The sequence below is a fragment of the Gambusia affinis genome, linkage group LG07 (assembly GCF_019740435.1).
Source record: "Gambusia affinis linkage group LG07, SWU_Gaff_1.0, whole genome shotgun sequence".
Lineage (NCBI taxonomy): Eukaryota > Metazoa > Chordata > Actinopteri > Cyprinodontiformes > Poeciliidae > Gambusia > Gambusia affinis.
In genome coordinates this window covers 17,862,817-17,890,321 of record NC_057874.1, presented here as the reverse complement: position 1 = coordinate 17,890,321, position 27,505 = coordinate 17,862,817, and the positions used below count along the sequence as shown (strand labels likewise).

General features: G+C 37.3%; 4 protein-coding genes across 8 annotated transcripts in view; 3 read left to right on the top strand and 1 right to left on the bottom strand.

Annotated features, from left to right (window-relative positions):
• Window positions 1-7,041, top strand: part of grm2b (glutamate receptor, metabotropic 2b) — a 30,409-nt gene extending 23,368 nt beyond the window's left edge. For 2 of the 3 annotated variants that reach the window (XM_044121276.1, XM_044121277.1), the window contains exons 4-6: window positions 150-1,210; window positions 4,265-4,448; window positions 6,383-7,041. In XM_044121276.1, the coding sequence (XP_043977211.1) occupies window positions 150-1,210; window positions 4,265-4,448; window positions 6,383-6,456 (1,319 nt within the window). In that variant the 3' untranslated portion in view covers window positions 6,457-7,041. Of the gene's footprint in view, window positions 1-149; window positions 1,211-4,264; window positions 4,449-6,093; window positions 6,135-6,382 lie in introns of all 3 variants that reach the window. The other variant, XM_044121278.1, reaches the window with a different exon arrangement.
• A 1,196-nt stretch (window positions 7,042-8,237) lies between these two features.
• Window positions 8,238-15,228, bottom strand: rrp9 (ribosomal RNA processing 9, U3 small nucleolar RNA binding protein). 2 transcript variants are annotated; one of them, XM_044121273.1, is made up of 15 exons: window positions 14,869-15,228; window positions 14,676-14,770; window positions 13,804-13,916; window positions 13,650-13,717; window positions 13,210-13,251; window positions 12,988-13,114; window positions 12,774-12,898; window positions 12,561-12,653; window positions 12,373-12,473; window positions 12,151-12,285; window positions 10,256-10,318; window positions 9,980-10,137; window positions 9,141-9,220; window positions 8,657-8,730; window positions 8,238-8,377 (listed from the first exon to the last, which is right to left on the bottom strand). In XM_044121273.1, the coding sequence occupies exons 1-15, from the start codon at window positions 14,950-14,952 to the stop codon at window positions 8,275-8,277; spliced, it is 1,461 nt and encodes a 486-aa protein (XP_043977208.1). In that variant the 5' UTR covers window positions 14,953-15,228; the 3' UTR covers window positions 8,238-8,274. The 2 variants fall into 2 exon arrangements, with proteins under 2 accessions (XP_043977208.1, XP_043977209.1); XM_044121274.1 differs by having other exon boundaries at window positions 9,992-10,137.
• A 157-nt stretch (window positions 15,229-15,385) lies between these two features.
• Window positions 15,386-19,379, top strand: LOC122833579. 2 transcript variants are annotated; one of them, XM_044121272.1, is made up of 6 exons: window positions 15,386-15,533; window positions 15,799-15,973; window positions 16,685-16,841; window positions 18,016-18,188; window positions 18,371-18,599; window positions 18,711-19,379. In XM_044121272.1, the coding sequence occupies exons 2-6, from the start codon at window positions 15,815-15,817 to the stop codon at window positions 18,911-18,913; spliced, it is 921 nt and encodes a 306-aa protein (XP_043977207.1). In that variant the 5' UTR covers window positions 15,386-15,533; window positions 15,799-15,814; the 3' UTR covers window positions 18,914-19,379. The 2 variants fall into 2 exon arrangements, with proteins under 2 accessions (XP_043977207.1, XP_043977206.1); XM_044121271.1 differs by lacking the exons at window positions 15,386-15,533; window positions 15,799-15,973 and having other exon boundaries at window positions 15,983-16,841.
• A 1,177-nt stretch (window positions 19,380-20,556) lies between these two features.
• si:ch211-213o11.11 (probable G-protein coupled receptor) lies at window positions 20,557-27,505 on the top strand. Its single transcript, XM_044121270.1, has 2 exons — window positions 20,557-20,692; window positions 24,941-27,505. The coding sequence occupies exon 2, from the start codon at window positions 25,040-25,042 to the stop codon at window positions 26,327-26,329; it is 1,290 nt and encodes a 429-aa protein (XP_043977205.1). The 5' UTR covers window positions 20,557-20,692; window positions 24,941-25,039; the 3' UTR covers window positions 26,330-27,505.

The following is a 27,505-nucleotide window of genomic DNA, read 5'->3' as shown; positions in this document are numbered from 1 at the left end:
CATTTAAACAGATTAATTTCCCAAAACAGCTGTAGTATTTAAAAAAAAAAAAAAAAAATCTAGTTGCAAAGTCAGCTGTAGACACAAATGCTATATTGAGCATTACTGTAAATAACTTTATGCATTGCTGTCTTTCTCCTTTCCACCAGCTCCTTTCAGACCTGCGGACACGGAGAGCATGGTGCGCTTTGATTCTGTAGGCGACAGCATCAGTCGCTACAACATCTTTAACTACCACAAAGAAAAGGGCAAGTTTCTATATAAGAAAGTTGGCTACTGGGACCACATATTGATCCTGAACTCCAGCGTAGTACCTTGGTTGGGGGTGGCTCCTCCCACTTCCCAGTGCAGTGACCCGTGCAAAAGGAATGAGGTGAAGAGCATGCAGCCTGGAGACATGTGCTGTTGGATATGTATTCCATGCCAGTCCTACCAGTACCTGCAGGATGAGTACACCTGTGCTGACTGCGGCTTTGGTCAATGGCCGTTGGCTAATTTGACAGGGTGTTATGATCTGCCTGAAGAGTACATCCGCTGGGAAGATGCTTGGGCTATTGGGCCTGTTACAATCTCCTGTCTTGGTATACTGTGTACTCTGGCAGTTGTGGGCATTTTTGTTAAGAACAATGAAACCCCCATAGTCAAAGCAAGTGGACGTGAGCTGTCCTACATCCTTTTGATGGGAGTTCTCATGTGCTACAGCATGACCTTCATCTATATTGCAAAACCTTCCACTGCTGTCTGCACGTTGCGAAGACTTTCCCTGGGAACTTCATTTGCTGTGTGCTACTCTGCTTTGCTAACAAAGACCAACCGCATTGCTAGGATCTTCAGTGTGAGAGATGGAGCCCAGCGTCTACGCTTCATCAGCCCGGCTTCTCAAGTGGCAATATGCTGTGCTCTCATCTCCTGCCAGCTGCTGGTGGCCCTTATTTGGCTCCTGGTTGAATTTCCGGGAATCCGGAAGGAAATTAACCCAGACAGACGAGACGTGGTCACCCTCAAGTGTAACAGCAAGGACAGCAGCATGCTTGTGTCACTCTCCTACAACTGCATTCTCATCATCCTCTGCACCGTCTACGCCTTCAAGACGAGAAAGTGTCCAGAAAACTTCAACGAGGCCAAGTTCATCGGGTTTACAATGTACACCACCTGCATCATCTGGCTGGCTTTCCAACCCATATTCTTTGTCACTGCCAGTGACTACAGGGTAATTATGCCTGCAATTATTTTTTTATATGCATGAATAAAGTATTTAAAATCTTTATTTCACTGCAGTAAGCTGCAGTGAAAGGATCCCAAAAAAATATGTGCCTGATCTTTATGTGTTATTCTTTGAATCAGTTAAAGAAGATTTGTGTACACATTGCATTTGATGTACAGCACACAGACTCCTGAGAGGTTTTCTTTTCACGTCTACTTAACGATCCTTCAAGAGAAGAACAAAGAGTTTGTAGACAGATGTGCCATAAATATATAATCAAGTCAATAAAACAATGATTTATAACCTGATTAATTTAACTCCAGCATTTTTTAGTTGTGAGCATAAACTTATTGTAACTGTTAGATTATAATACTTGCTGATTAGATGACATAAAAGGCTCTGTACATGTATTGTACTGACATAGAAAAGGAACTTTTGATCATTTTGGGTTTGATTGGAGGTCATCCCTGCTGATTATATCCATCCTTTCATTATTGCAAGGAGCTGGTGTCTGTCTCCATTGGTCACTTGAGGGTTCTGGCTATGAGTCTGGAAAGACGACTATATGACTAAAAGTTCAGTATTAATTGATCAAGGTTTTAAATATTTAAATGTACAAAATGATTGTTATTATAAGTATTGATTAAGAAGAACACGATGGTTGGTTTGTGATTGCTTATTACATTATCATAAATATTGCTACGCTATTACATAATGTGCCATTACCGTGCTCCAAATCTAGTGATGGGATAACTTTTGACTACATCATGCAAAACGGCAATACACAAATTATTTAATCATTCATTCTGAATCTACATGATATTTTGCAGCTGCACACAAACTTTAAACTAGGCGCGTTAAAGTAAGTCATAATAGAAACGGTGTACATCAGGGTGTAAAAATGACAGAGCATATGAGCAGAGTGCTGAAGCCTAATTGACCCATGGCTGCTGCTGCAGTGTTTTGGTCAAGGTGTGTATCCAGGCCTTTGTTGTGCAAACAGGATGGGAGGGAATGTTGGGGGTGGCTTTGAGATCACACAAGCCGTCTGTCGTTATGGGGAGCCTCAACCTTTTCATGTCGGTCATAATAAAATCATCAACCAACATGAAAACCAATAGGCACCTGTGCTAATGCTGTCTGAACATTTTCCAAGAAACAGCTTCAGCAAAATATTAATGAATTAAAGGAGATGCATGAAACTGCAGCAAAGAACGTAAGACTCTTTTATAACTACAATAATGGTCCTAAATAACTAGGTTGGAGTTAGGTAGCTTGGAAATGTTTAGGCCTTGTTGCTCCCTGAATGACGATGAACTTGAATTTACCAGACAAGATTCACATCTTCTTATGAAAGCAACCTGGAGGTGTGAATTATTCAAAAAAAATTTTTTTTCCTGTGCATTTCCTTTATGATTCACAATAATTGCTGTGGACTTAACAAGCTCCTGCGGTGTGTAAACCAAGTAATTAAATATTCACATATTGTTTTGTTAAATTGTCTCAGGAATTAGTTTTACAAATAAGAAAACGTTATTTTCAAAAATTAAACAACATGTAAAGCTATAAATATGCTGCTTTCAAAATCAAATGCATATACCTCATAGAAGTGATTTACTTCTTGAATTATTGTGTATCTTGTCTCCATAAATGTTAATGTATTTAATGTAGATTTCTTTGTGATTAAACCAAAATAAAGCAATATGTAATAATGAAGTAGAATTACGAGGAAATTTGGTTTTTAGAGTTTCTTGTAACTATAAATTCTCAAGTATGCCCTAGAACGTTTATACCACTAAAATTCTGCAGCTGCCTGTTGCATTCTGAATGAACCTGATCATTAACTGGAGTCCTACCTGTGTAATTTTACCTCTGCATGAATTCGGCTATTCTGTGAAGGACTTGAAGATTTGCTAGAGAAGATTAGTGAATAAACAGAACAACAAAGACCAGCAGACAAGCCAGTGATAAAGTGGTGAAGAGGTCAAATGGAGGAGTGGCGCACAGATTGCCACTGTTAAAGAAATTCATAGAAATCTATTGAAATGGGAATTACCAAGCAGGTTTCACACATTCAGCTATCGAAATATGAGTTAACTTTTAAAACCAAAACTTTCACAACACAAAGAGATTAGGAGCAGCAGACAAAGTGGTTTGTTTGACTGACCATCCCAGTGGCTCTCCTGCTAATTGACTTTGGAAGTGAAAATCTGTGACGTTTTTCCAAACTTCAGCAGTGTGTTGTTGTGTCTGTGTGTTTGGGGAGGATTTTCACTTCACGCTGTGGTTCTGCAAATAGAAGTTCCTGGACTGCAGGGGTATCCAGTGGGGTGGGAAGAGATGGAGCTCAGGAAGATGACCCCAGCAGTCAGCTCACATTAGCAGCTGAAATATGACTAACAAAGCAACAGACTGGGAAAGCCAGCTGTGCTTAGCTCATATTCTTCTTCTTGCCCTCATATTCATGTGCATACAAATCCATGATTAGAATTGCTAACATACATAGCTGAAGACCTCGTACTCATTCACAATTGGAAATGGAAATGTAATGCATAATTGAGGAACATTATCTAGTTGACATAAAAGGCATAGTAGATTTTCATTTGACTGCAATAAGTCAAGTTTTAGTTGAAGTGTGAGTGAGTTTTAACTGAAAACCAGAAGTTGTTTTCTTAACAATCATCCCAAATGGTTGTTGCAGAGGCATCTTCTGGTAATAAACTAATCGGCTTATCCATATGTTCTCACTGAATAGCCTTTCGACACTCTGGTCATGTTTGGTTTTACAAATGATTCTTGGAAGTGAACAGATTGCTTGAATTCCTTTGGGGAAGGTATTAAAGGGGTGAAAAGCAGATCTAGGGATTGGATTAAAAGTTTGTGAGCAACCGGAGCAGGAAATAAAAGTTACAAGTGAACTTATTAGATCAAAGGCCTGTGTGCTGCGTCGGCGTGCGTGTGTGTGTGTGTGTGAGGAGCGCTGCCTTTGAACAAACTTTACCAGCACTTTTGAAGACAGATTGCAGGTTGATGTTTCTCATCCCTTCCCTTTCTGTGTAGGTGCAGACCACCACCATGTGCGTCTCTGTCAGCCTGAGTGGCTCAGTGGTTCTTGGCTGCCTGTTTTTCCCTAAAGTCCACATCATCCTGTTCCATCCCCAGAAAAACGTGGCCACACTCAGACTCGCGGGCCAGCGCCGCAATACCTGCGTATCTACAGCGGGCATCTCCCGCTTCCCAAGAGGTACAAGCACAAAGCACACTGACTAAGATTGATTGCCAATTGAGCAAAAATGAATTTCAGTTCAATGGCAAAGTAACTTCTGATTCGTGGGGATTTCCTGCATGCTGATTTGTACAATAAAACAAAAATAACAGCGTGAGGAGTCTTTTTGAAGAATGCATCCAAATTCTGAATTTAGAGGATCCAGATGTGTTCATTGTTAATTGCTTGGACACTTTAATTTGGAACGCGTATACAATAGAAAAAGTATGATACCTAATATCTGAAAGGAAGTCGCATCCAGTGAGAGAAAAGCTTCTATCAGCACAACAAAAACATTCAGAGTGGAAAAACTTCACCAATATCAGCATTTAAAACTCATTATGTGGCACCTCATTTGTGAAATGTGTGGACAAACAATAATGGCTTTCCAGCCAACAAGCAGAGATTAAAAAAGAAAAAAGGCAGCGATCCCAGCCAGTCAGCGAGCCGAGAAATTACCCAGTAGATTACAAAAAAGAGATATAGTGTTTTAATTAGTCAGCTTTACGGGTTCCTGGGTGGCATGTGTGCTCTGTTCATCCAGCTCAGGGCAGCTTTCTGTGTTTATGGTCTGTAACGTTAAAAGCAACTTTAGGGTCATTAAAGTTACTTTTACAACCAGAATAATCAGAATAACTGATAGATTATGGTGCAGGACAGTACAAGTTATATGAGGTGGTAAAAAACAAAAAACATGCGATTGTAATTCAAGAAAATGAAATTTCTTATTACAAGTTTGTACTGGCTGTGCCTTTTAGATTGGGAAGGAAACTTAGTAAATATTTGCCAGCAGTGCATAGCAAACCCTTTGATTTTTTTTTTTTTCACATTTTGCCGTGTTGTAACAACACATTTTAGTGTGATTAATTTTTTTAAATTAGTGATGTGGAAAGAAAATGAATTTTCCATAATTTTACAGAAAAAAATAAAAATAAATATAAATATATAATTCTGTAAATAAACTAAACTGACAGGCCAAGCAAGGATCGTATTAAACAGATAATCAATGGAAATGCTCATGGTGACTCTGGAGGAGCTGCAAAGATCCACACAATATTGGGAAGAAGAAATAAAGGCTAACTGAAGTCCTTTTTACAGTTTACCAGTTTGTAAGGGCCCTATAAATACAGCCAGAAGTATCAAAAAATATTTTTGTTAAAATAGTCCAGTCAACGTTTGTACCTAATCTTTGGTAAGACCTTAATAATGTATCCCAAAAGACTTGTAACAGTGCTGACTCAGGGTGCCTGAATAAAAATACATATACAATTTTTTAATGTTTTCATTTAAGAAAACTTTGGAAATTGTGTATTATTTTCATCCAAATTCAAAAGTATGAATTTTATGTTGGCCATACGTGTAAAATACATTGTAGTTTGGAAATTTAAACATGACAAAATGTGAAAAGGTTTAAGAGAAATGAGGGTTTTCTAATGAGGCTCTACTTTTAGTCCAATTTAAGTGAGACGATCAGAACTGAAAATATTGATTTGTCTTTAGTAAAAAAAAATAGCTTTGCTTTCATGTATACTAAACCTTATCAAATCCAAGGGGTCACATTAGAAAGTATTTGTTAACAGAGCAGGTTTGCTTTTCATTTTCACATGGATCTATTGTTTTACAGGTTTACCTGGCCAAGTTGGATTTTAGCAACATTATATGAAGGTGGATATATTAACCAGTTATCAGTACTTTATATTTATAGTTTGCGCATAATATTCTCTCTATTAAAAAAAACAAAAAAAAAAACATCCTAAAGCCTAACAGCTTTCGAATAATACCTCATGCCCATTTCCATCCTGTTACTCACAGCTTTTTTTTTTCTCTGGTTCAAAGTCTCTCTTCTCATCAGTAAAATAGAGAGGAAAACCAAACATGCAGCCTGAGTAACATCACTACTTCTATTCTCTCAGAACCAACTTCCAACTACGTGCCGGCAGTCTGTAACGGCCGCGAGGTGGTGGACTCTACAACGTCCTCTTTGTGAAAAAGTTCCTCTGAAAGCACAAGAAACCATCCCCAGCATCAGCCATCCTTCCATCAAACATGGCCCTGAATATGACGGGAGCCCTCTCTCTTCCCTTGACATCTCACATGTTGCAGAGAGATAACGGTCATGGTAGGACGACTGGCGGCAACGAGAGCAACTCTAACTGTGAAAGCTAAAAGATGCTCAAGCTTCCGAGCCGTACGTAACAACTGTAAAGCCTTTTTTTGTATAGATTTTAAACGCTGTGATCTCCTTTGGTTTACGGATAGATGTGATTACCTGCACCGTGCCTTGTCTTTAAAGAGTCTTATTGTGAAATGGGTGGTTGTGAAGCGATAGTGTAATACAAAATGCTGTTCTTATCAGTGTTGTGAATATATCCAAATGTTTTAGACATTAAAAAAAAATGCTTTGAAGTGAATTTAGCCCATCTGTTAAAAAAATGTGACTAACCATAGTGAATGATGAAAAATAGACACTATAAAGGACATGTGTTACTGTAGACTAGATTAAAAGTGTGTGTTTTCCTGTAATTAATGTAAATAAGATGTTTTTTAAATTAAAAACTCAATTTTACTCGAAGCCAGCTTTGATGCGTAGTTTTTTCTCATTTTGTTGGGACGTTTTTCTTACCTTTTTTCACAAGAACAAATGGGTGTAATATGCTTAATAAAAAAAAAGTAGGATTTTTGTGTATTTAGCTAAAATTTTAATATACATCTACATTTAATAGTGCTTCAAACTAGTTGCAGCAATTTATATTCATCAGGCAGTAGTAACACAGCTACACTGCCCTAAGTACCTTTGGGCCAAAGGTAGCTGTAGGTAACTGTTTTCTTAGATGACTGGAGCTGACCACTGACTGCATCTGACATTTTGGATATTCTTTGATATTTTAAAATGTAGTTTTCTTCCAGGTTCTCTTAATTATGACATCTCACAAATTATCTACCAATTTGAAGCATTTGAGATGAACTTCTGTACTTTAACAGATTTTTGATGAGGAATTTATTATAACCTGCATGTATAACCGGCTGACTTCCTCCTTCAGTTAAAAACGATTCCCAATTAAGTCAGCGATGCTTTGCTAATATTTTGAACACACCCAGTAGTTTAGCTAATTAAAGACTTTTTGAAACCATTACGTACCTTTAAATGTATTAAGAGGAAACGAATTTGTCTGACTTCCTGCTTGGTTCATCACCACAACTTTGAGGTACCTTTTATTGTCATTCAGTGGAGAAATTCAGGAATTTTTAAATATAAGAACAAAAGGCAGCTCATCTTTAGGGGGCTTGTCTGGCACAAACAGCACCACCAGTGTCATGTCTAAGAGCAGAAACTCCTCAGCACAATGGAGATGGACATTTCCATAAACACCACCTAAAAAGCCAGCTCCAAGTCTTCAGTGAATACATCTGACACCAATGTCAGATGTATTTTTACTTCTTTGTCTATCAGTGTGAAGTTGATAGAATTGCAATCAGAACTTAAAGTGCTCCCTATCAACAAAGAATCTGGGAAGTTGGGATCATGTTAATGTTTAGTTCTCTGAATAACCTGCACAGACGCAGCAAAAGCAAAGTCTCCTACAACGCAGCCTCTCCACACCCTTCATCCACCTCGTCGCAGTCAAACTCACCCACAAGGCTGTGATTCTTCCACAGAACATGAAGCTGCACTTCCATAAGAAAAGAAACTGAAAAACTTAGAGGCTAAATAAATACCCATCAGGTTTTTTCAAACTGCTTAAAAGTAAAGAAACCAAAGCAATTTACTGTAGGTTTTAAACATTTAATTTACAAAAGAAGGTCTTTATTCTGTCTGTTTTGCTTCTTCTGGATTTGATGGTTTTCTTTTTAGAGGAATGATATAAATCCCATTTTTGGCTTCTTTCAATCTCCACCATCGTCCCAATCTGTACACAAAACAAAAGCCCACAAATAAGTTACAAGATATTATTTTTCACAAAACTATTGCAGAGCTGAAACATTCAGTCAGACTAATCAGGTTTAAAATGTTTATCCTCTTATTTTTTACTATAAAATCTTTTTTGTTGTTAAAATAAGTTTGGTTTGGTGAATTTCTGTTACAAGAGTGGACCAACACTGCCATCTAGAGAATATGCACAGGCTAAGTATGCTTCTGAGTTGTAGTCATGGATTTATCCAGGGCAACATAAACATTAGTTTGGTACCTGTGCTCCTGTCCGACTCCGGCCACCAAGAACTGCCCAGAGCTCGAAAATTTCAGACCGTTGATGAAACCAGACTAAAACATGGAAAAAAGGAGGACAAAAAAACACATTGAGTAAGACTGATTGAACCCAAAAGTGAGTCATAAATCAAAAATAAAAATATTTCATTGATCCCAGAGGGAATTTAAACATGTTAGTTTCAATCTGTACATATAGTCATGAAAAACATAATCTAAGCATTTGTGTTTATACAACTATAGAAGTTCATACTTTGTAGTAACAGTGTGCTGGACTGTTTATGTAGGTGAATGTGCAGCGATCAATTGTTCAGTCAAACTGAAGCAAAGGGTAAAAAATGATGAATGGTGGGGGGAAGTTGGTGGTTCACAGTTGAACCTCCAACTTCGCGTAACATGTTTACATTTATGATAAAAGCATTTTAAAAATAATAACTTCAAAATAGGAGCAAGTCAACCGATCTTACCACTGGAACGCTAAAGAGGAGCTCCAGGCCATGGTAGTTCTGGCCACATTTCCACACATTCACCTGGGAGTTATGAGAACCTGCAGAGGAAACAATGATCAACATATAAAGCACACACATCCAGTTTTAATCAAGGAAACCACAGCAACGGAAACAAAGGTAATCTATATAAGATTTTAACACCCTAATATAATCAGTTCCTTAAGAAATTGTCACATATGGATATCTATGTTTTATTTATCCCAGGTAAATACAAAAACATCTCTGCGCTCTCTCTGGCAAACTTGAATCAGCTTTTCATGTTTTTCTCTGAGGGTAAATGTTTTCTCGTCGCACGCCTCCCATTAAAGTTAAACATGTCGCTGTACAGACATGCCCTTCCATGTTGGCAGCAGTGAGAAGCTGCCTTAAGTATTTGATAAAATGTTGGGTTTTTGAAGGCTTCTAACATTTTGTAGTCTGCTTTTGGGGTGAATTTGCTCCAACCTGGGCATGTTGACAGTTTTTTTGAATGCCTTTCATGAGCAGACAGCTTTCTGTCCAGCTCAAGACTTCTTTAAAAGTCTGACCACTCTGAAGCAGCTGCAACCTTTTTTTTGAAGGACTTAAGAGACGTTTAACTTTGGTCTCACCCTCATTTCAACACTTTGAAGCACACAAGTTAAATGTTCGAGGTCTAGATGGGTAAATCTCCTTAACGATGATCTACTGGTGTGCAACGCTCTTTAATTACCTAAATTTGGGGTATTAATAAAATTAATTACATTAGTAATGTGGTCTAATGCCTGGCAGACAGCATATTGTTGAGTTATTAACAAGCTCGTGAAGAGGACTCTCACAGCCAGAGGCACCTGAGGCTACAGTATCCGAATTGTGAAGCGCTGCCACCGAGGACACCCAATGAGGCTGCTCCAGCCCCGGATCGCCATGGCAGCCGTGAGCCTGCTTCACCGTGCTGAGAGGCTTCTTCTTGTTGACCCTCCAAAGACACACTGAGCTGAGGTTGTTGAGAAAATGAAAAGAGGGCATGAAAGAGAAATAAATGATCGTGGTAAATTACTCACATAATGGGTGGACAAATGAGTGACCGCGAATGTGAAAATAAAATCTCTTACCCGTCATCTGCTCCTGTTATCATGTGCTCCTCATTTATGAGCTGGATGCAATCAATCGAACCTCTACAGGACAAACAGAGGGAGACAATAACATCATTACAGTGTGTCCCTTTATAGATACGAACAAATAAATACAGTAAAATTATCAACATGGGTATAAAAAGCAATTTTTTGTATTGTTATATTGCATTATTCAGTAAGTGTCACACCTTAGTGAGAACCTGTTAGTAAAGTAAAAATCATCTACGGATTTTATCGTCTTATGTTTCAATCTATTTTAAATTGTTTTGTCAGCATCCTTTTATTTGACCTATCTTTGTTTAAAGCAACAGATACATTTTGTTTTTGCTGTGTTGGCAGCTCCTTCATCCAGGCCGTAGTTAAAGTGATGTGAGCACATTTCTAAATTGCTGATGATGTGCGTTCTGGTACAACAGTAATGAAATGTTTATTGCTTGTTTCATAATTGATGACTATATGAAGTTTTTATGGTATAAGGCACTTTGAATTTTCTTGTTGCTGAAATGTGGTATACAAATAAACTCGACTTGACAAACAGAAGGCACATGCTTATGTAAAATATATATGTATATTAATAAATAAAATACAGCTGTGCCTTTTCCATCTGCTTTTTAATGCCACTACAGTCCAAATACATTTTTGTGAAAGAAGAAAGTTTTAAAAATGCTTTTCATATTTTATCATTTTATGATAAAATATGAACCCAAGTGGGTTTGTCAAATCTTACTCATATTTCATACGTTACTTACCAGCATGTGGTGAATACATATTTAAGATATGATTCGGGTAATTTTAGCTGTGAAGCGGTTTTTCCAGTTGCAGCTGTTTTGACAGTATCTAAATGTTACTGTTTCAAATTGAAAAACATTTCACTTTCTCCTTCTGTTGTGGGCAATTTCTGCCATCAGGCTGAGAACAGGATGTCACACACTGCCGAGTTTTTGCACAATAAATTCACAAAGATGTTTTTTTTTTCTGTCTCGCTTTTCCTGTCACAAGACTACTAACCACACACATCTGTACGCAGTAGCATAGGAAAGCTGAAAAGAGTGGAGCTGTGTTTTAGCCTTTTGAGGTTTCAACCTCTGTGTGTTATTGAACATGCTGCATTTTACAAACTCAGGAGCTATTTCAAAGTCTAAGACTGAAGGTAAAGATCTACGTTCTCTAGAAAATTCACCAGGCTCCTGTCCCAGCAATGCAAACCTAACTTATATAAGATGCTTAAATGTAGCCAATTAAATGTGAACTCCAAAATGATGTCAAATTTGTTTGCTCTCACACATGCATCATGATGTTGGCTCCTAATTTCATTAAATATTTAAAAAATATATTTTTTAATATTGGTCTTAAATCCTATAAAACAAATCACAATCGTCTTAAAAAGCATTTATAATAACAACGGCCACACACTTCCCATCACTGTGTCTCTACTTCTTACTTTTGGTGTGATTGCCACCTACTGGTTCACAATAGTTATTTCAACGCTTGATGGGATTTTTTCATGTTTCTCTGGTGGAGAATTGAAGAGGAAACCGATATGTAAAGCAGTGCAGCCAAGGGCACAGTCTGTACTTCTCTTGCTTTACAAATAAAAACTAGTTTGTCAAAGGATTTCTGCTGTGATTTACAGAGCGTTAGTTTTCCTCCTCTGTGCTTCACTGGACTACGCTATATTTGAAGTGAAGGAGAGGTGAGAGAGCAAAGGTTTCCTATTATTTGCACTGTCTAAAAAAAAAAAACAACTATAGTTTTAAGCTCGTGCAATATATGTGAAACTTACACTGCACTAGAGTAAGCAATGAATTTCAACTAGTTAGTGCATTACATATTGACAAAAAACAAGTTTAGGTCAGAGATCTACAGAAACCCACTCATGTCCGTGGAACACCAGCTGCGACTCCTCTGCTATCTTCCACACTCTGACGGTGCCGTCTCGCCCACCTGCAGTGACGCAACGCTCACGGCTCAAACTGTCCAGTCCGGTGATCACATCCTGATGGCCAAACCTGCAAACGCAACGATATTAGACTAACGCATAAGAGACAAAAAAAAAAAAGTGCCTTAAAGGATTACTTTTCTGCCGAGCGACTTACAGAGTTTCCACGTATGCGTTCTCGTCTACATTCCACACCTTGACTGAGCGGTCGTGAGAGGCGCTGTACAAATCATGAGTTCCCTTCCTGAATGAAAGACCCTGAGAACCAAACAGAAAGATATTCATCTCTGCAACAACAAATGAAACCTGTGAAACATTTTATAAGGGAGAAGGAGGAGAACGTACCGACACTGGGCCTTTGTGTCCTGTAAATTTATACAGATGTTTACACGATTCTCCCTCCCAAATCATTATCAGATTGTTCATGTCTCCTGTGGCCTGAAGAGGTTTGAAGATGTCACTGTTACATTTAATGTGGCAATTTTACAACAGAGGTGTGATATAGCCGTTTCCATAACAAAATCAGGAATCAACAGAAAACAAAAGACTTTTTCTCACCAGATATTTCCCGTCTGATGATATGGCCATACACAGGATGTGAGTTGTGTGTCCAACATGGCGGTCTTCTGTACCTTTTCTTCCACCATGTATTGTATGGAGCTTCTTCCCATTTTCAACATCCCCTGAAAATATCATTTAGCAAGCTTTATTAACAGATTTACAACCCCGTTTTCACCAGTGTAGTTAAAATACGCAGCCAAATAGTACTAACATTTAATTATGGAGCAGTCTTTGGCAGCTGAGAAGATACATCTGTCATCAGGAGTTATAACCAGACACGTAATCGGTAGTTTGTGACCTCTTAGTACTCTGATCTCTGAAGCATCTGGTGGCACCAGCTAAAGAAAAAGAAAAAAATAAATAAAATTAAATATATTATTTAGGGACCTTAGACATGTGGAGGTATGGAATGGAAAAACATTGCCACACTTACGTCTTTGGCTATAAGACGCTGGAGCTTCCCTTTCTGTTCAAGCTGAAATAAAATGAGAAACAGTAAGTGGAGCAGAGAGGAGTTCAGCAAGAAAATATCTACTACTCAGCTGTTATCAGACTTTACAGAGTTTGTACATGTTTTCATGTCGAAAGTCCATATTTCTGGCCTTTACAACTACTCTACCAAACAAAGGGTCAAATATACTTGCTAGAATAGTGCAAGGTACTTCTAGTGGATGTTTCTACTGTATGTTCATCTGACCTCCAAATGGCAAACAGCCTCAGCAGATAGGAAATAAAACATTAGAACAATAAAGCTGGTGTACACACTAGAAGTCTCACAAGACAAAACGTGTATTTTTGGTTAAAATGTGTTTGTTCATCTTTTTGTGGGTCTTCAGAAATTCCTAATATGCACAACCAGAAGACACTTCTTACCACTTCTTCTTGAAGCCGTCCAGCTATCAGATCTGCCTCAAATGACTCATCTTCAGCTTTCTTTTCCTCTACGAAGAACAATTAATCTGTTAAAATCTTATATTAAACCACAGCAAAGCTGCAGTTTACTAATATATAATGTACACAAGCCTACCTTCTTCTTTTAGTTGTTCAAGGTAAAGTTTAGCTAATCTGAGCTTCTTCTCCTGTGGAGTTTCCTCAAACTCAATCTCCTCTTTGGCCTGCCTTTTCTTGGACACGTTAGGACTACAGAGAAAAACAAGATAAACACACATCCAGAATCACAGTGAATCACTTGTTCTTAGGCATTTATTTACCCTTATTAGAAGGTCAGAATTTGATTATGTGCATCTTGCATTTGTTCATATTGCAACCACAAAAATCAGTGTAGTTTTAGAAATGTTGTGTATTAGATTGATACAAATTAGAGCACAATTCTGAAGTTCAAAGAGAACAAACTTTCACTGTAATTTCAGCCTTTTGTGGAATATTTTTATGAATTTTTCACATCTGGAGACAAACATTGTTCCCATTCCTCTCCCTGTTGATTAGATGGAGATTTTCATGCCACTGATTCATTTAGGTCTGGACTTCAACTAGGGGATTCTGACACATGAATGTTGTGGTGGTTTATGCCGTGTCACTGTAACTCTGGCTGTGTTACAGTGGAAGGTGAACCTTTACTCCAGATCTCAGTCTTTTATAGGCCCTAATATTTTTTTTCCAGACTTTTCCTGTATTCAGCTCCATCCATTCTCTATTACTATTCGTTTCTGTAGAAATTAATTTCAATCAAAACGCAACAGCTGCAATTTCTAAAAGAGGGTCTATTTTCCCCCAACTATACAAAGAGAAATATTATTATAAAGTCCAACCTGAATTCCAAACAGGTACGAATTTAGTATTTGAAGAAAATTCATAAGACGTGTTTAATTAACAATGCCCAAGTTAATTTCACCAGCAGAATCAAGATTCCAACTTAAAAAGTAACATCTTCTCTCTTACCTCTCCACCTCAGAGTCACTGGAAATCTCTTCATTGTATTTGCTGCTGGGTTTCTTTGCTCGTATTTTGCTCTGTTCTCCTGAATCTCCATCAGCCTGCAGCAAAATACAAAATCAACACATTTATTGAGCGCATAAACACGAACAGTTGCTAACATGACATAGCTTGATTGCTAACAGTTTACTCAACTTACCTTCCGCTTTACAGCTGCTGTTTCTTTGCCTTTTTTGGTCGTTTTAAGATTTCCTTTTGTCTTAATGAAAAAAGACGACGACATTGTGATATGTGACAAAATACGTTCTAGAAAAAAACTTTAGCTCTATCGCTGCTAAAGATTCTCTTAGCAGTTACATTGAAGCCACATGTGTAGATCGCAACCAATGTGGCAGTCCATGCCCGGCTAGGAGAAGAAATACTGATTGGCTCGGAACCTTGCCAGTTTTAAAATGCTCCGCCTTTTCTCGGAATAGTTATTTTTCATTAGTCGAATCCTTGAAAGAGGGTGGAACAGGAAGTTGTACAGATTAAAAATGCTTCCCTCGGGAACTACCTCTACTCAACAATGTTCCACAGGTATTTGTAAAAAAATACGGATTTTAAAACATATCAATTCAAAGCACATAATTTCCACGTAGTTTTTTATATAAACATACACTTAATATTTCACGCATATGCGAGTGAAAATCTTTTACGCGAGTGTTAAAAAAATTAAGCAACTACATCAGGACCTTTATACTGTAATACTGGAGTAGTACTACTACTTCCTCTACTACGCAGTATTTCCATGTATTCCGCTGCCTTTGTCTTAGGTGACTGTGTTTTTAAGGCTCTCTCCCTGAAGGCTATCTAATCGGTCAGGTGAGACTCTTATGCACTAACATTAAAGCTTGGTTTAACAACAGCTGATGGATAGTTTGTGCGTCCAGCTGCTTTAGTGGGAGGGGCTGAGAAGGAGGCAAGGGGCAGTGGGAGCGATCTAAACAAAAAAAACCTCTCGATCTTGTCTGGCATTAAATAATTTAATATGAAAATAAGAAATGATCGCTAAATGAATGCGAAAAGTTTGTCTGACCCCCTGTCCGTGGCGAAAATCAAAACTTGGAATGTGTTTCTATATGTCCAGATTTACTTCTTCTCAAATGCCTCCAAAGAGAAGCTCTGGATCAAGTCCAGGACAGCCGCAAGTGAAGATGATAAAGATCGGCAGCCCTTTAGATGTCCAGGAGTTCACTGGATCTGTGGAGGACAGATACAGGATGGCAGAAGAGTCCAGCCACTCTCCTCTTCCCACCAACGAAGTGATCACAATGAACTCCGTTTAACCTTTCCATCCACTGAAAAGCAACAGTTGCTATTTTAAGACATTGTTGTGTCAAATACATAGTTTCGATCTGAAACACGACTAAAATCTTGACCGGGTGGCTATCATTTTCGTAGGTTGAAGTTTTAAAGAAGTCTGGTTCAAAACAGATTTGCCGCAGGGCATTTCGTACCTCTTTGGAAATCAATGAATTAAAGTAATTTTTCATAAACTACTCATAATCTATTGTAAGAAAACGTGATTATGTGACACCTGGAAATGATATCCAACTACAGGAGGTTAGGTTTCATTTGGGATCATAATAATAATCAAAGAAGTAAAAATAGATATGCTATATATCGTTTATAGTAGCATTGATAAAAAAATGGTTTCTTTACCGATGAGAGAAATAGAAGGAGCCGTATGGATGCCAGATCAGAATTGAAATCGACAAAATATCGGTTTAATCCCAAACCACATGTCACTAGTAACTTGACAACTGTAGTTTCCAAACAGAGTTATTTTAATGAGAGTGATGGATGGAATGCATTTAATTGTCTTGCCAAGACTTTGCTTTTCAGAGCTGGAAATATTCTCAAACAGCCACATTTTTATTTCTCAGAAACTAGCCCATGCTTACTCTGAAGCAGAGCTGTTATTGCACGTTCTTTGGAAACTATTTACCGTCTCATTTCTTCTCTTTTGGCAGCCTGAAACTTTTGACTTTGATGAAGAACATTTTGCAAGCCAAGGCATCAGGACTGACACCGTCAGCCTCCTCATGAAAATAGAGCAGCTGCAGGCGCAGCTCAAATATGAGCGGAGATGCAGGATCTTGGCTGAGAGAGAGCTGAGGGAACTCAAAGGTTGGTGGAAAGATACACCAAGAAATCAATCATTAATCTAGTAGCACTTCCTGTCATGAGCACATTATGGTTTTATGTAGCAGATGTGTGGTTATTGTTGATATCATGTCCATGTCATATTTTTGCAGATTTGTTTGGTCAAATGTTGAAAAAATGATTTTCCATCTGTGACTAAAAATAAATCAATTTTAAATCTGACAGGTAAAACAATATCAGGAAATAACACTCAAAATGTTTTTCAAAAAAATTAAATGGCAGCAAAAATGTGAATGCATTTTATGTCTTTAATTACACAAAGTTCTGGTGTCCACACTGTTCAGATCTTAAATGGATTCCAGGTGGCTTTTACAGAAGCTGATGTCTTATTCTAGATTGAACTGTGGGTTATTACCAATTATGAAGAAAGCTAGAGGTAGTGAATAATATTAGTTTAATTATATTGCATTTTGTAATGCAACTCACTTTATGATCATGTCATATTTTATATATCAATGAAGGCATCATGGTTATTCCTAGAACCTTTCTTACATGTTGACTTCATGAAGACTTCATTAATTGTAAAGAAACGGGTTTGAGGGTATAGAAATACATTTAAAGACCAATTATGTTCATCAAAGCAAAAACATATTCTAAATATTTAGGGTGTTATTTCACCTCCTGTTTGGGTCTCCTGCAAAGATCAAATAAACACAACTTTGAAAGTGAATATGTTTTGAGAAATTGTTTCAATAATCTATAAAATTAATAAAAATACTCACTACTTGATAAAACTGAATATCCTTAAACCTTTTATGGTTTTCCACCTTTTTGTGTAAAGTTGTTCTGTGAGATTAAAAATATTCTTAATATAAGGGCCTTGCACACAACTCACAAAAACACCTTACTGCAACTGTGAAAGAAAGAGCTGCTTTGCTTCCTCAGGGCAGGAACACATTCTGTGCATGCAGGAAACAATAATCCCATAGCCTCACTGCATCATCTAGTTCTGCGTGAGAATGTCAGGACGACTACAGCTGATTTGCGTAACTTGTCTTGCATCTGTATATTTTTGTATACAGCGAATGCTTATCTTGTGTCGGGTTTAGCTTTTCAACGACTACTCTGTGGCAAAGTTATCAAGTTATATAAAATGTGTTTTACTAGTGTATTTGTGTTGATTTAACGTTATTTGCAGAGATGAATACGCTCATGATACAGATGAGGCACACAGCAAATGAACTTCGAGTAACTCTGGATCACGTTCTTCATGGAAGTGAGGCTGGAGTTGAACCACAAAATGCTGATGAAGGCGTGACCTTCCTGAGCGATTCTGGAGCTCATGTTGGAGGAGTTCATAATATCCCAGAGGTCAGTGCCAGAATGATCTGTCAGTCTTTTGCCAATACAACGGTTAAAGGCCATTAGCTCAGTTTTTGTTTTGAGATCATACTGGACAAGCCTGATTGTCCAGGTATTAGAATATTTACATACTTCACCATACAAATGAAGACTGTGATTTTTATGTGATCATCTATTTTGTTTGTTTTCAGGATGACCTTAACTTTGTGTATCTTGCTGAGAATATACGAGTGCCAAAAGATCTTTATGAGCGTGTTGCAGACATTTCTGACTTTAAGAAGTATGTCGGCGCTCTGCTGATGATAATTTTCGACCGAGACACTTTGGCCACTCACTGTCTGCAGGGCCGGAAGAACAACTTCACAGGAGAAGATAGCCACAAGCCTCCTCTCCCACCTGAAATCTTAAAAAGCTTAATGGGTGAGATAAAGAACATCAGCCAAAACTCAAATATCACTCTTTGTAGCATAACAATATCTACATTAATATCGTTAATATTTTGTAATGTGTTTTTTTTCTTTTCCTCTTCAGATCATGTTGCAGAAAAGTTTGGGGTCGACACTACCCAGATTAAATATGCCATCCGCACAAAGCTGAACAACGAGGACAAGCTGCTGAAGAAGAGGTTGGGGTTGGTTAAAGCTGAAAGCAGAGCATCTGTTGATCAAACTTTCTGCCAAGATGCTTCGATTCTGTCTAGAAGTGATGCAATGGCAAATGACTCTGTGTTCTAGTGGTGCTGATGTGCCACTACATTACTGTCTAATCTCATTGTTGCCTTTTCTTTGAACAAAGTTAAGATTTCTCCCATATTAAGCTGCTTATTTTTTCAAAACTTTATAGGACATTTTTTATTTTGACAACTTTTAGTCAATTATTTAGTGTCTGAAAAGCTGGTAACACTATGAAATGTCACATATATACCCAGGTTCCTAAACACAAGTGTGTCTGTTGCGGTGATTGTTTTTGTAAGTGGTGGTAGCGTAGAAACAGAATAACATTTAACCTCTCAATCATTGTGTACGTAGTATGTGTGCACAAGGTACATTTCAAACTGTTGCTATTTGTGATGATCTGTGCAAAAACTTTGTGTTGAAGACGACGTTGTGTTTTTGAGTTTTGTGTTCACAGTTTCAAATGATAATTTAAGTGAAAGTCTTTTTATAATTATGTCAGTAGAATAAAATCCAGTATATTCTCTGTTGTTTGTTTTTTTCTTCTGTCAGTCAACAGATGTCAGTAGTGAGTCTTGTTTGACCACTGTGTTCAAGGTCGCATGACCTCTTGTCGCTCACTGTCTAATATTAAATAAATTTTTTCTGTTTTAGATTAGTTGGGGTTCTTAAATTATATATATTTGCTACATGTAAGTTGCACCAGTCTTGTGTTTTTGTGCAGCAAAATACGCAGAAAACAAAACAACCTCAGCCCAGTTTAAATGGTATTCCCAAACTTTGAAGCTTCAGCTTATTTAATTCAAATGTAGCACTGGTTGTTATGGTCAAATATTTCCTCTTTAGTTTCATCAGACCATAGTACGCGTCTCCAGAAATGAAGAATTTTGTCCTTGAGTTCATTTTCAAACTAACCTCCTTTTTTATTGCCACTTTGGGAATAAAAACTTTTCCCCAACTGAGTGGCCTTTTAGCCCATGTTGATGCTTGGCTTGTTCTACTGGACACTCACTTATAAACTTTTTCACAAGTTTTTTTTTTTGGTGAAATGTGAGTATTACACACATTTCACACTAAAACACAATCACCTCGGTGACATAGAAACAATCTCCATCTGGAAAGATATGATGAACATTTCCATGCTGTTTATACGTGGATATAACAGGTTCAACAGATAAATGTGACCCGTTCAGGCATTTGGATTTCACTCCCAAGGATGAAAAAAAAGACTTGTGTAGATCCATAATTATCTTTCTGACAACTTGACTTATTTCTTCAACTTTTTTTTGTCACCCAAAAAAGCTCAGTATGTTTGTGTTGCCTTTAAATACGCCCACAGGTGTGTCTCTGGCTAATTGAAATGTTGAGAATGAACCTTTCAGAATCTGGTGGTAATGCTGAGAAGCTAACCAATCCTCCAGTGCCCTCACTCACTCTGGAGCTATGGAGAGAATAAAGGATTATGTGTAACCTCGATCCCAGTATACAGTTTGTAACAGTCGCCGCCACATGCAGATGGATGAAAGAGTGAGTGTCATTGGATAGAGGAGGTTTGGTGTGCTCATCTCCTCTTGAAAGAAGGGATTTGAGGTGATCACCAGCTGATGGCTCCTCCCTCGTCCGTCCCTGCAGCTGTCTGAGTCTCCTGAGTCAGTTCTCACAGTTCATTTCCTCCCACACTGGTGGCATCAGTGTTCCCTCAGGTCATATGTTCCTTTTTAAGGACTCTTTTTTTGTCAAAGACTTTAACACCTCTGAAGACTTTTGGTCAACAGAAGGACACATGGAAGGACTCAGCTATAAGAACTTCTCACAGGACCAAGGCTCAGTTATAAAAATGTAAGATTTGTAACTTTTTTGTGTAAATAAGCAGCCAATTTTTTTGCAGACAATTTTTTAAATGAAAGCTGGAATTAATGAACATTTTAGAGAAAAGTGTATACAAACTGAAAAGTGTTTTCAGTTTGCATACACTTGCCTGGTGTTGATGTTAACATGATCAAGACACCTTAAAACTCATAGCCTAATGGTTGTACCAAAGGGAGACAATACAATTTGATCAATAAATGCATTTAGCAATGATTCAGAGAACTCCCTCTCAACCCCCCTGAAATATTTAAGTTTGAAACAAAATATTTTACATCAAATTTTACCATGTGCTTGTGAAAGACTTTGTAGGAAAGTGGTGAGATCTGGCATGTCATTTTAAAAATTATGTTTCCAAAAGTATATCTTCTAAAACTAGAAAATTGATAAATACCTAAATAAAATTTCATTATGCATTTAAATTATGTCTATATGTCTCTTTTATAATTTACATCTAGGATTAATCTTTTGAATCTATTGTGTATAGTGTGATGATGTGCTCTTTTTAATACACTTTAAAAAAAAACAACTATATGTTTTACATCGCAAATTATTTTAATTCAGTATTGTCGCTGTTGCTGCTTTTAGCATTAATTTCAACTTAAATAAGAAAACAGTTTCCATTTATCTTTGAAGATTCCTATGATCTATTTTCTACCTACTTATCTTATTTGTGGGTTATTTTTTTACTAAAACATTTATCAATCAATTAAATTTATTCATTCAGAATTGAGTACTTTTTTTTTCTTATTTCAATAAAATATGTGTCCATTCTCAGGTTCAATTGAGTACTTTTTTTTTCTTATTTCAATAAAATATGTGTCCATTCTCAGGTTCCAATTTATACCAAAGATACAGTGTCTTTTTAATCCTATATACATTCAACCAAAACTGTTTATTTTGGGCATAATTTAAGCATCTTGGAGAGCACTAACATAACATGAGGATGTGCATTTTTAAGTCCCCATGCTGGGGGATAAACCTCCGCTGAACTGGCATGTCACTCACTGTCCACCAGAGAAGATTACAGCAGCAGAGAACATCAGCCCTTGAATTTAGGACACTGTCTCAAATATGAAACCCAAATATGATTTTCAAAAGCAAGACGCAGGCAAATGCTAAGATCCAAAGAGGATATTGAAGCATGTAATGCATGTAATAGTGTTACATTACATTTAACTTCTGCTTGTTGTCCAGTGTTTTCTATGTTGTTTTGTGAATGTTGTGAAGAGAGGATCCTCTTTGATGTTATGATGAAGGGTGGCGCTGATCACACACTAATCACTGTGCTGCTAGCTGTGCAGCTGGACTGAAACAAGAACACTCATTATCTCTCATTTCTGAAGAATGGGGATGGATGGAGGAGAGTCACAACGTCCCCCATGAATTATTCCTATTGATCATGTTTTGCCCTCCTTAAAGAAAGTCAGTGTGTCCCTTACTTAATCTTTCTAAAGCTAATGTTGACAGTTTCTTTTCTCTTTTTTTTTGCTGTCATGAATGAAAGTTTATGAATGTCGAGCAGATATCACTAGATGCTCAACTTGTTGTGGTCATATTAGTTTGTTTAATAAGTAAGAAATAGTCTAAAGTTGAGATGCATATTCAGAACTTAATAATCTGCCAGAGGATTAATCCATAATTTCACAGCAATTTTATCTCAGGTTAAATCCAGAAAGTTTGTTTCTTATATGCCTCATAAAATCCTGAAGCAGCTTTGACATGGTGAATTCTTCTCAGACATCAAAGAGTTTTGAAATTTACAGCATATTATTCACAGTATCCACAACATTTCAAATATATCTGATGCCTTTCCTATTTATCTAGATTTTGCTTTCATTTCTGCATAAGAAGTAATTATTTTTCATCTTGAAGCATAGATTTCTAAAACAGACTTTTTAACAGTAAAAAATAGATTTTTAGATATCTATAACTTCATAGTTGTTACTGATTAACCAAAGCTAATTTTAAACAGTCAATATGTAAAACTGTTTTATATAATTGTACTTTATCTCAGTTTTCAGAACAATGAACAAAAGAGGAAAAACATCATTGGCATTTTCCACTATTTATATTATAACCTCTTCAAAAGCATTTAGTAATTACAGATTATAATTGAAGTTATGTGAATCCAGCAGTGTCCTGGATTGCCCTTTGGACTCCATTAGGGAAGTGGGTGAGAGGAGGATGTTAGCCAAGTTGTTTTCATTTACGGAAAATTTCTCTCAACTCCTGCATCACGCTTTGGAGGGTAAGCAGCTTCTCTAGCAACAAACTATGGACCGCACAGCATAGTTGTTATTGGTTTAAATATTTCTACGTCAGAAGTATAACATATTCACTAAGTAGTGAATACAGGGGACATCAAAATATATGGGAACCATATATTTTATCTTAGTAAGTTGATGAGAGGAAGTTTTAATATTAAATTGGAAACAACTGCATCCAATGTTTTTAAAATCTAAGTTTCTTCAAGTAAGAATTATATTTCCTATATCAACAAAGTTTATTTTCATGAAAATATGCAATGCTATTGAAAACAAGACACACGTGAATGTTAAAACAATAAAATTTGTTGTCATATAAAGACATACATTTAAAATATAGATGTATTTAGTTTAATATCACACTTTTGTTTTATATAATCCAATTACTTTAAATTGAAAGGGAATCAACCTGAGTCAATTCAAAAGTGGTTTTCAATAATTATGCAATTTTACTTGTAAGCGGAAAAAAAGCTCTATCACCTGCTAATTACGTTTAACCACATTGTTTGCTTCAGTCTTCAGTTTGAGTTGCAGAATTGAGAAATTGCTCAAACAGAATGTAGCTGATAACATAAAGTAGGGAAAAAAGTTTAATAAAGGAACACGTCATGTCTGAAGGAATTTAAGGACAGATGATAAGCAAATTTACTGGCATCTACTAGTCTGAAAAAGGTTACAATGCAATTTTTATGACTTTTGGGCTCCAATGAATCACAGTGAGAGCCATCCGTCCACAAATGGAGAAAACATAGATCAGTGATGACCTTTTCATAAGAGTGGTTGGCCAAAGAACATCATTCAATGTGACAATATCTCAAAAATTGCAGGCCTCACTTGCCTCAGTTAAGGTCAGTGTTCTTGATTCAACAGTAAAAGAAAAATGATTGGGGAAAAATGGCATACTTGCCATACAGAGCTTGGAGGTGAAAAGAAGCGCTGACCTAAAAGAACACTAAGTCCTTCTCACTTCTCTCCTAAAACATCTCAGTGATCCCTTTAGGGGGAAAAAATATTGTACTGGCAAAGCAAAAGCATAACTTTTTGAAAGGTTAGTTTTCCATCATGTCTTGTGAAAATCCCCATTAGACTGACAATCAAACATGATGATGGTGTAGGTTTGCTATGCACCCTTTACAGTCAGATGACTTGTCAAAAATGATGGGACCATAATTTCTGGTTACTATCAGAAAATGTTGTTGGATGTTCTTCCAGTAGGGTGATAATATGAAGCACACCAGGAAGGCCACCTCTGAATGACTTAAAAAAAATAAGTTGAGATTTTGAAATGGCTTAATCAATGTCTGGCTTAAAATTTGACTGAGATTTAAAAACAGGCCCTTGGCAAGTAAAAACACATTATGGATGAATGTGTTGGATAAAACCATTTCAGCAAAGAAGAGTGAAGATAAATTCCTCTTCAGATTAGTTTTTTCTAATTTTGAAGTTTGTAATCTAAAAAAAATATTATAACAGATTGATCAATTATCTAAATGTTTAAGTCTGATAAAAAGCCTAACGGAAGAAACCTGTGATGAAGCAAAAACTTTTTCACAGACTTTCATTGTACCATCACGTCTTTTTATCTTTCTTTTGGTGTTACTACCCTCAGTCTGTTTGATTTCGGTTGCTTCTGGGATTTGAAGGAGCAGCAGGTTTTCATTTATGACAGGTAAAACAATTCAGTGTGCTCTATCTGAAAGCACTAACCAAAAGAACTTTAATTTTGGTCCCATTTGAACAGATGCACACAAAAACAACTCACAGATGGCAATACTTATGTGCTTCTACATTAATAACCATGTAGAGGACTGACTTTTAAACATAAAGAACGGCAGTATGCAAATGTTACGTTTAGTGAATGTTTTAATTGCTTGAAAATCTCAATTCTGTTCACTCTTTATGTGAAATTCATTACAAATGTGCCTAAAGAACCATTTTTTATTCTTTTTTTCAGGAGTGAAGAGATTTTTATTTCTAAGACATCCTTGGAGCTGATGACAGAGTAATGGGGAAAACAGGAGGACAGACATCTTCTTTGAAACTTTTAATATGAATGATGGAGGAGTCAAGCACTGCTTTCACCTCCGAATATAATGAGAGCACCTCAGCATGGGCACCCATGCCCTCTGCTCCCAGCAGGCAGCTGGGCACACTTCCCAACCCGCAGACTCGATTCAAAGACCTGACAGGAATGCTTTTCATGGTGACCCTGAACGTTCTCGCACTTCTGGCCAATACTGCAGTGATGGTAGTCGTGATCAAAGCCCCTCATCTCAGGAAATTTGCCTTCGTGTGCCACCTCTGTGCAGTGGACTTGCTGTGCGCCATCTTGCTCATGCCTCTCGGCATCGTGTCCAGCTCGCCGTACTTCGCTGAGGTCGTGTTTACTGTGCTGGAGTGCCAGATCTATGTCTTCCTCAATGTAATCCTCATAGCTGCCTCTATCTTCACCATCACAGCCATCAGTGTGGAAAGGTATTACTATATTGTCCACCCAATGCGCTATGAGGTCAAGATGACCCTGAAGCTGACCTTGGCTGTTGTGGTAATGGTGTGGGTGGCTTCGGCCATACTGGGCTTTTCCACCGTTTTTGGATGGCCGTCGTATGGGCAGAAATCCATCAGTGCTGCACACTGCTCACTTCACTGGAGCCACAAGGACCACAGGCGTATTTTTTCTGCTCTCTTCAGCGTCACCTGTTTCTGTCTGCCAGCTGTGGTGATCTTTGCTGTCTACTGCAATGTGTACAAGGTGGCCCGAGTGGCAGCACAGCAGCATGGGCCTCTGCCCTCATGGACGAACACTCAGGTCAAGCATCGCTCAGACTCCATAAACAGTCAGACGACCATCATCACAACTCACCACACCCTTTGTTATCCTCGCAGGATAACAAGAGATCGGCCTTTTATTGGCAGCAAAGCTGCTCTAACCCTCATGATCATTGTCGGTCAGTTTCTGATCTGCTGGCTGCCTTACTTTGCCTTCCACCTCCACCTGATACTGAACTCAAAACCTCACACCCCTAATGACTTGGAGGTAGTGGTGACCTGGTTGGCATATTCCTCCTTTGCTATGAATCCTTTCTTCTATGGACTTCTAAACAGACAGATCCGTGAGGAGCTGTGTAAGTTGAAGCGCTGCTACTCAGCATACCCAACAGACCCGGCCTTTTCCTGCCACGAGGGCTCAGGCCATGAAAACTTCCTGCAGTTCCTCCATAGGACCAGTTGCACGATAGAGACACGTGCAAGCTTTGCAATGCCCAGTCCCAGAACCACTCTGGATCAAACTGGGCAGACTGGTTTCAGGATACCAGGTCAGATTCCAGAAGAGTTGAACTAGATGTACCACACAGCTTTGAGATGAAGTTAGTATCCTGCAGGATTATAGAAGTCATATAGGGCAGCATGATTTAATTACTAGCAGCAAAGCTTCACACAAAAACATAAAAAACTAAATTTGTTGCGTTTTAAAATTTGATACTGTATTCTTTGATCTGTAAAAGCTCTGAAATTATCGGAAAGTCATTTATGCTTTTCCAAATGAACTCTACTTTTATAAACTATTTATAAGCTACAACTTAGTAGTTCTAGTTTCAAAAAGAGGGGGTCTGTGTATATGATATTATTAAAGAAGTCTGAATCAGTCAACAGGTTTACATACAAATCATAGATCGCATGGATTGGATTCAGGATCTACTTATTAAAAGTGGATAGCTTTTCCTTTTGTGAAAATATTTTTACAACCTAAAGTGAAAATATTATTTTCTAGTTTTATTTAAATACAAACAATATTCTGCAAGTCAGTACTTGATCATTTGTATTTCTTTCAAACAATGTAAAAAAAAAAAGTATGTTTAGCATTTTTCTTTTCCTATGAATTTAATGATTATATTTAAGCTGTCATCTTTTACATACATATGAATCTGTTTTTGTTTAGACGGTTTTTCTAAAAACAGCTTATTATTCACCTTAGTACATTTCTCTTTAGCTTACACAGTCAGAATTTAGACAGTTTTAATTTTTAATATTTTAGTTTTTACATTGCGGTAATAAACAGTCCTATATAATCTCTTTTAGTGAACATGTTGGTATATTATAAGACAGTAAAAAGTGAATTTGGATGGTAGCATATTCATTGGTAGCATATTCATTTGTAAGAGTGATCCAGTCAAATTCCAGACAAAATTCAATTGAGGACATATGGCAAAAGTTAAAAATTGCCTTATTCAGGCACTTACATCTAATTTTATTAAGCTTGAGTAATTTCGAAGAGAACAGGCTTAAGATGTGTAAACCTGGTAAAAAGATACCCAAGCAGACTTGTAGCTGTAATTTCAATAAAAGTTGTTGTTCCAACTATTTACCTTGAATAAAAATCGTAAACACTCTTTTCAGATTTTTATTTGTAAGAGATTCTTATACCATGCTATTTTTTTCCATCTACTATACAGTTATGTGCTAATTCATGTTGGTCTATCCTGTTAAAACATAATAAAAATGACAATTTTCCAGAATT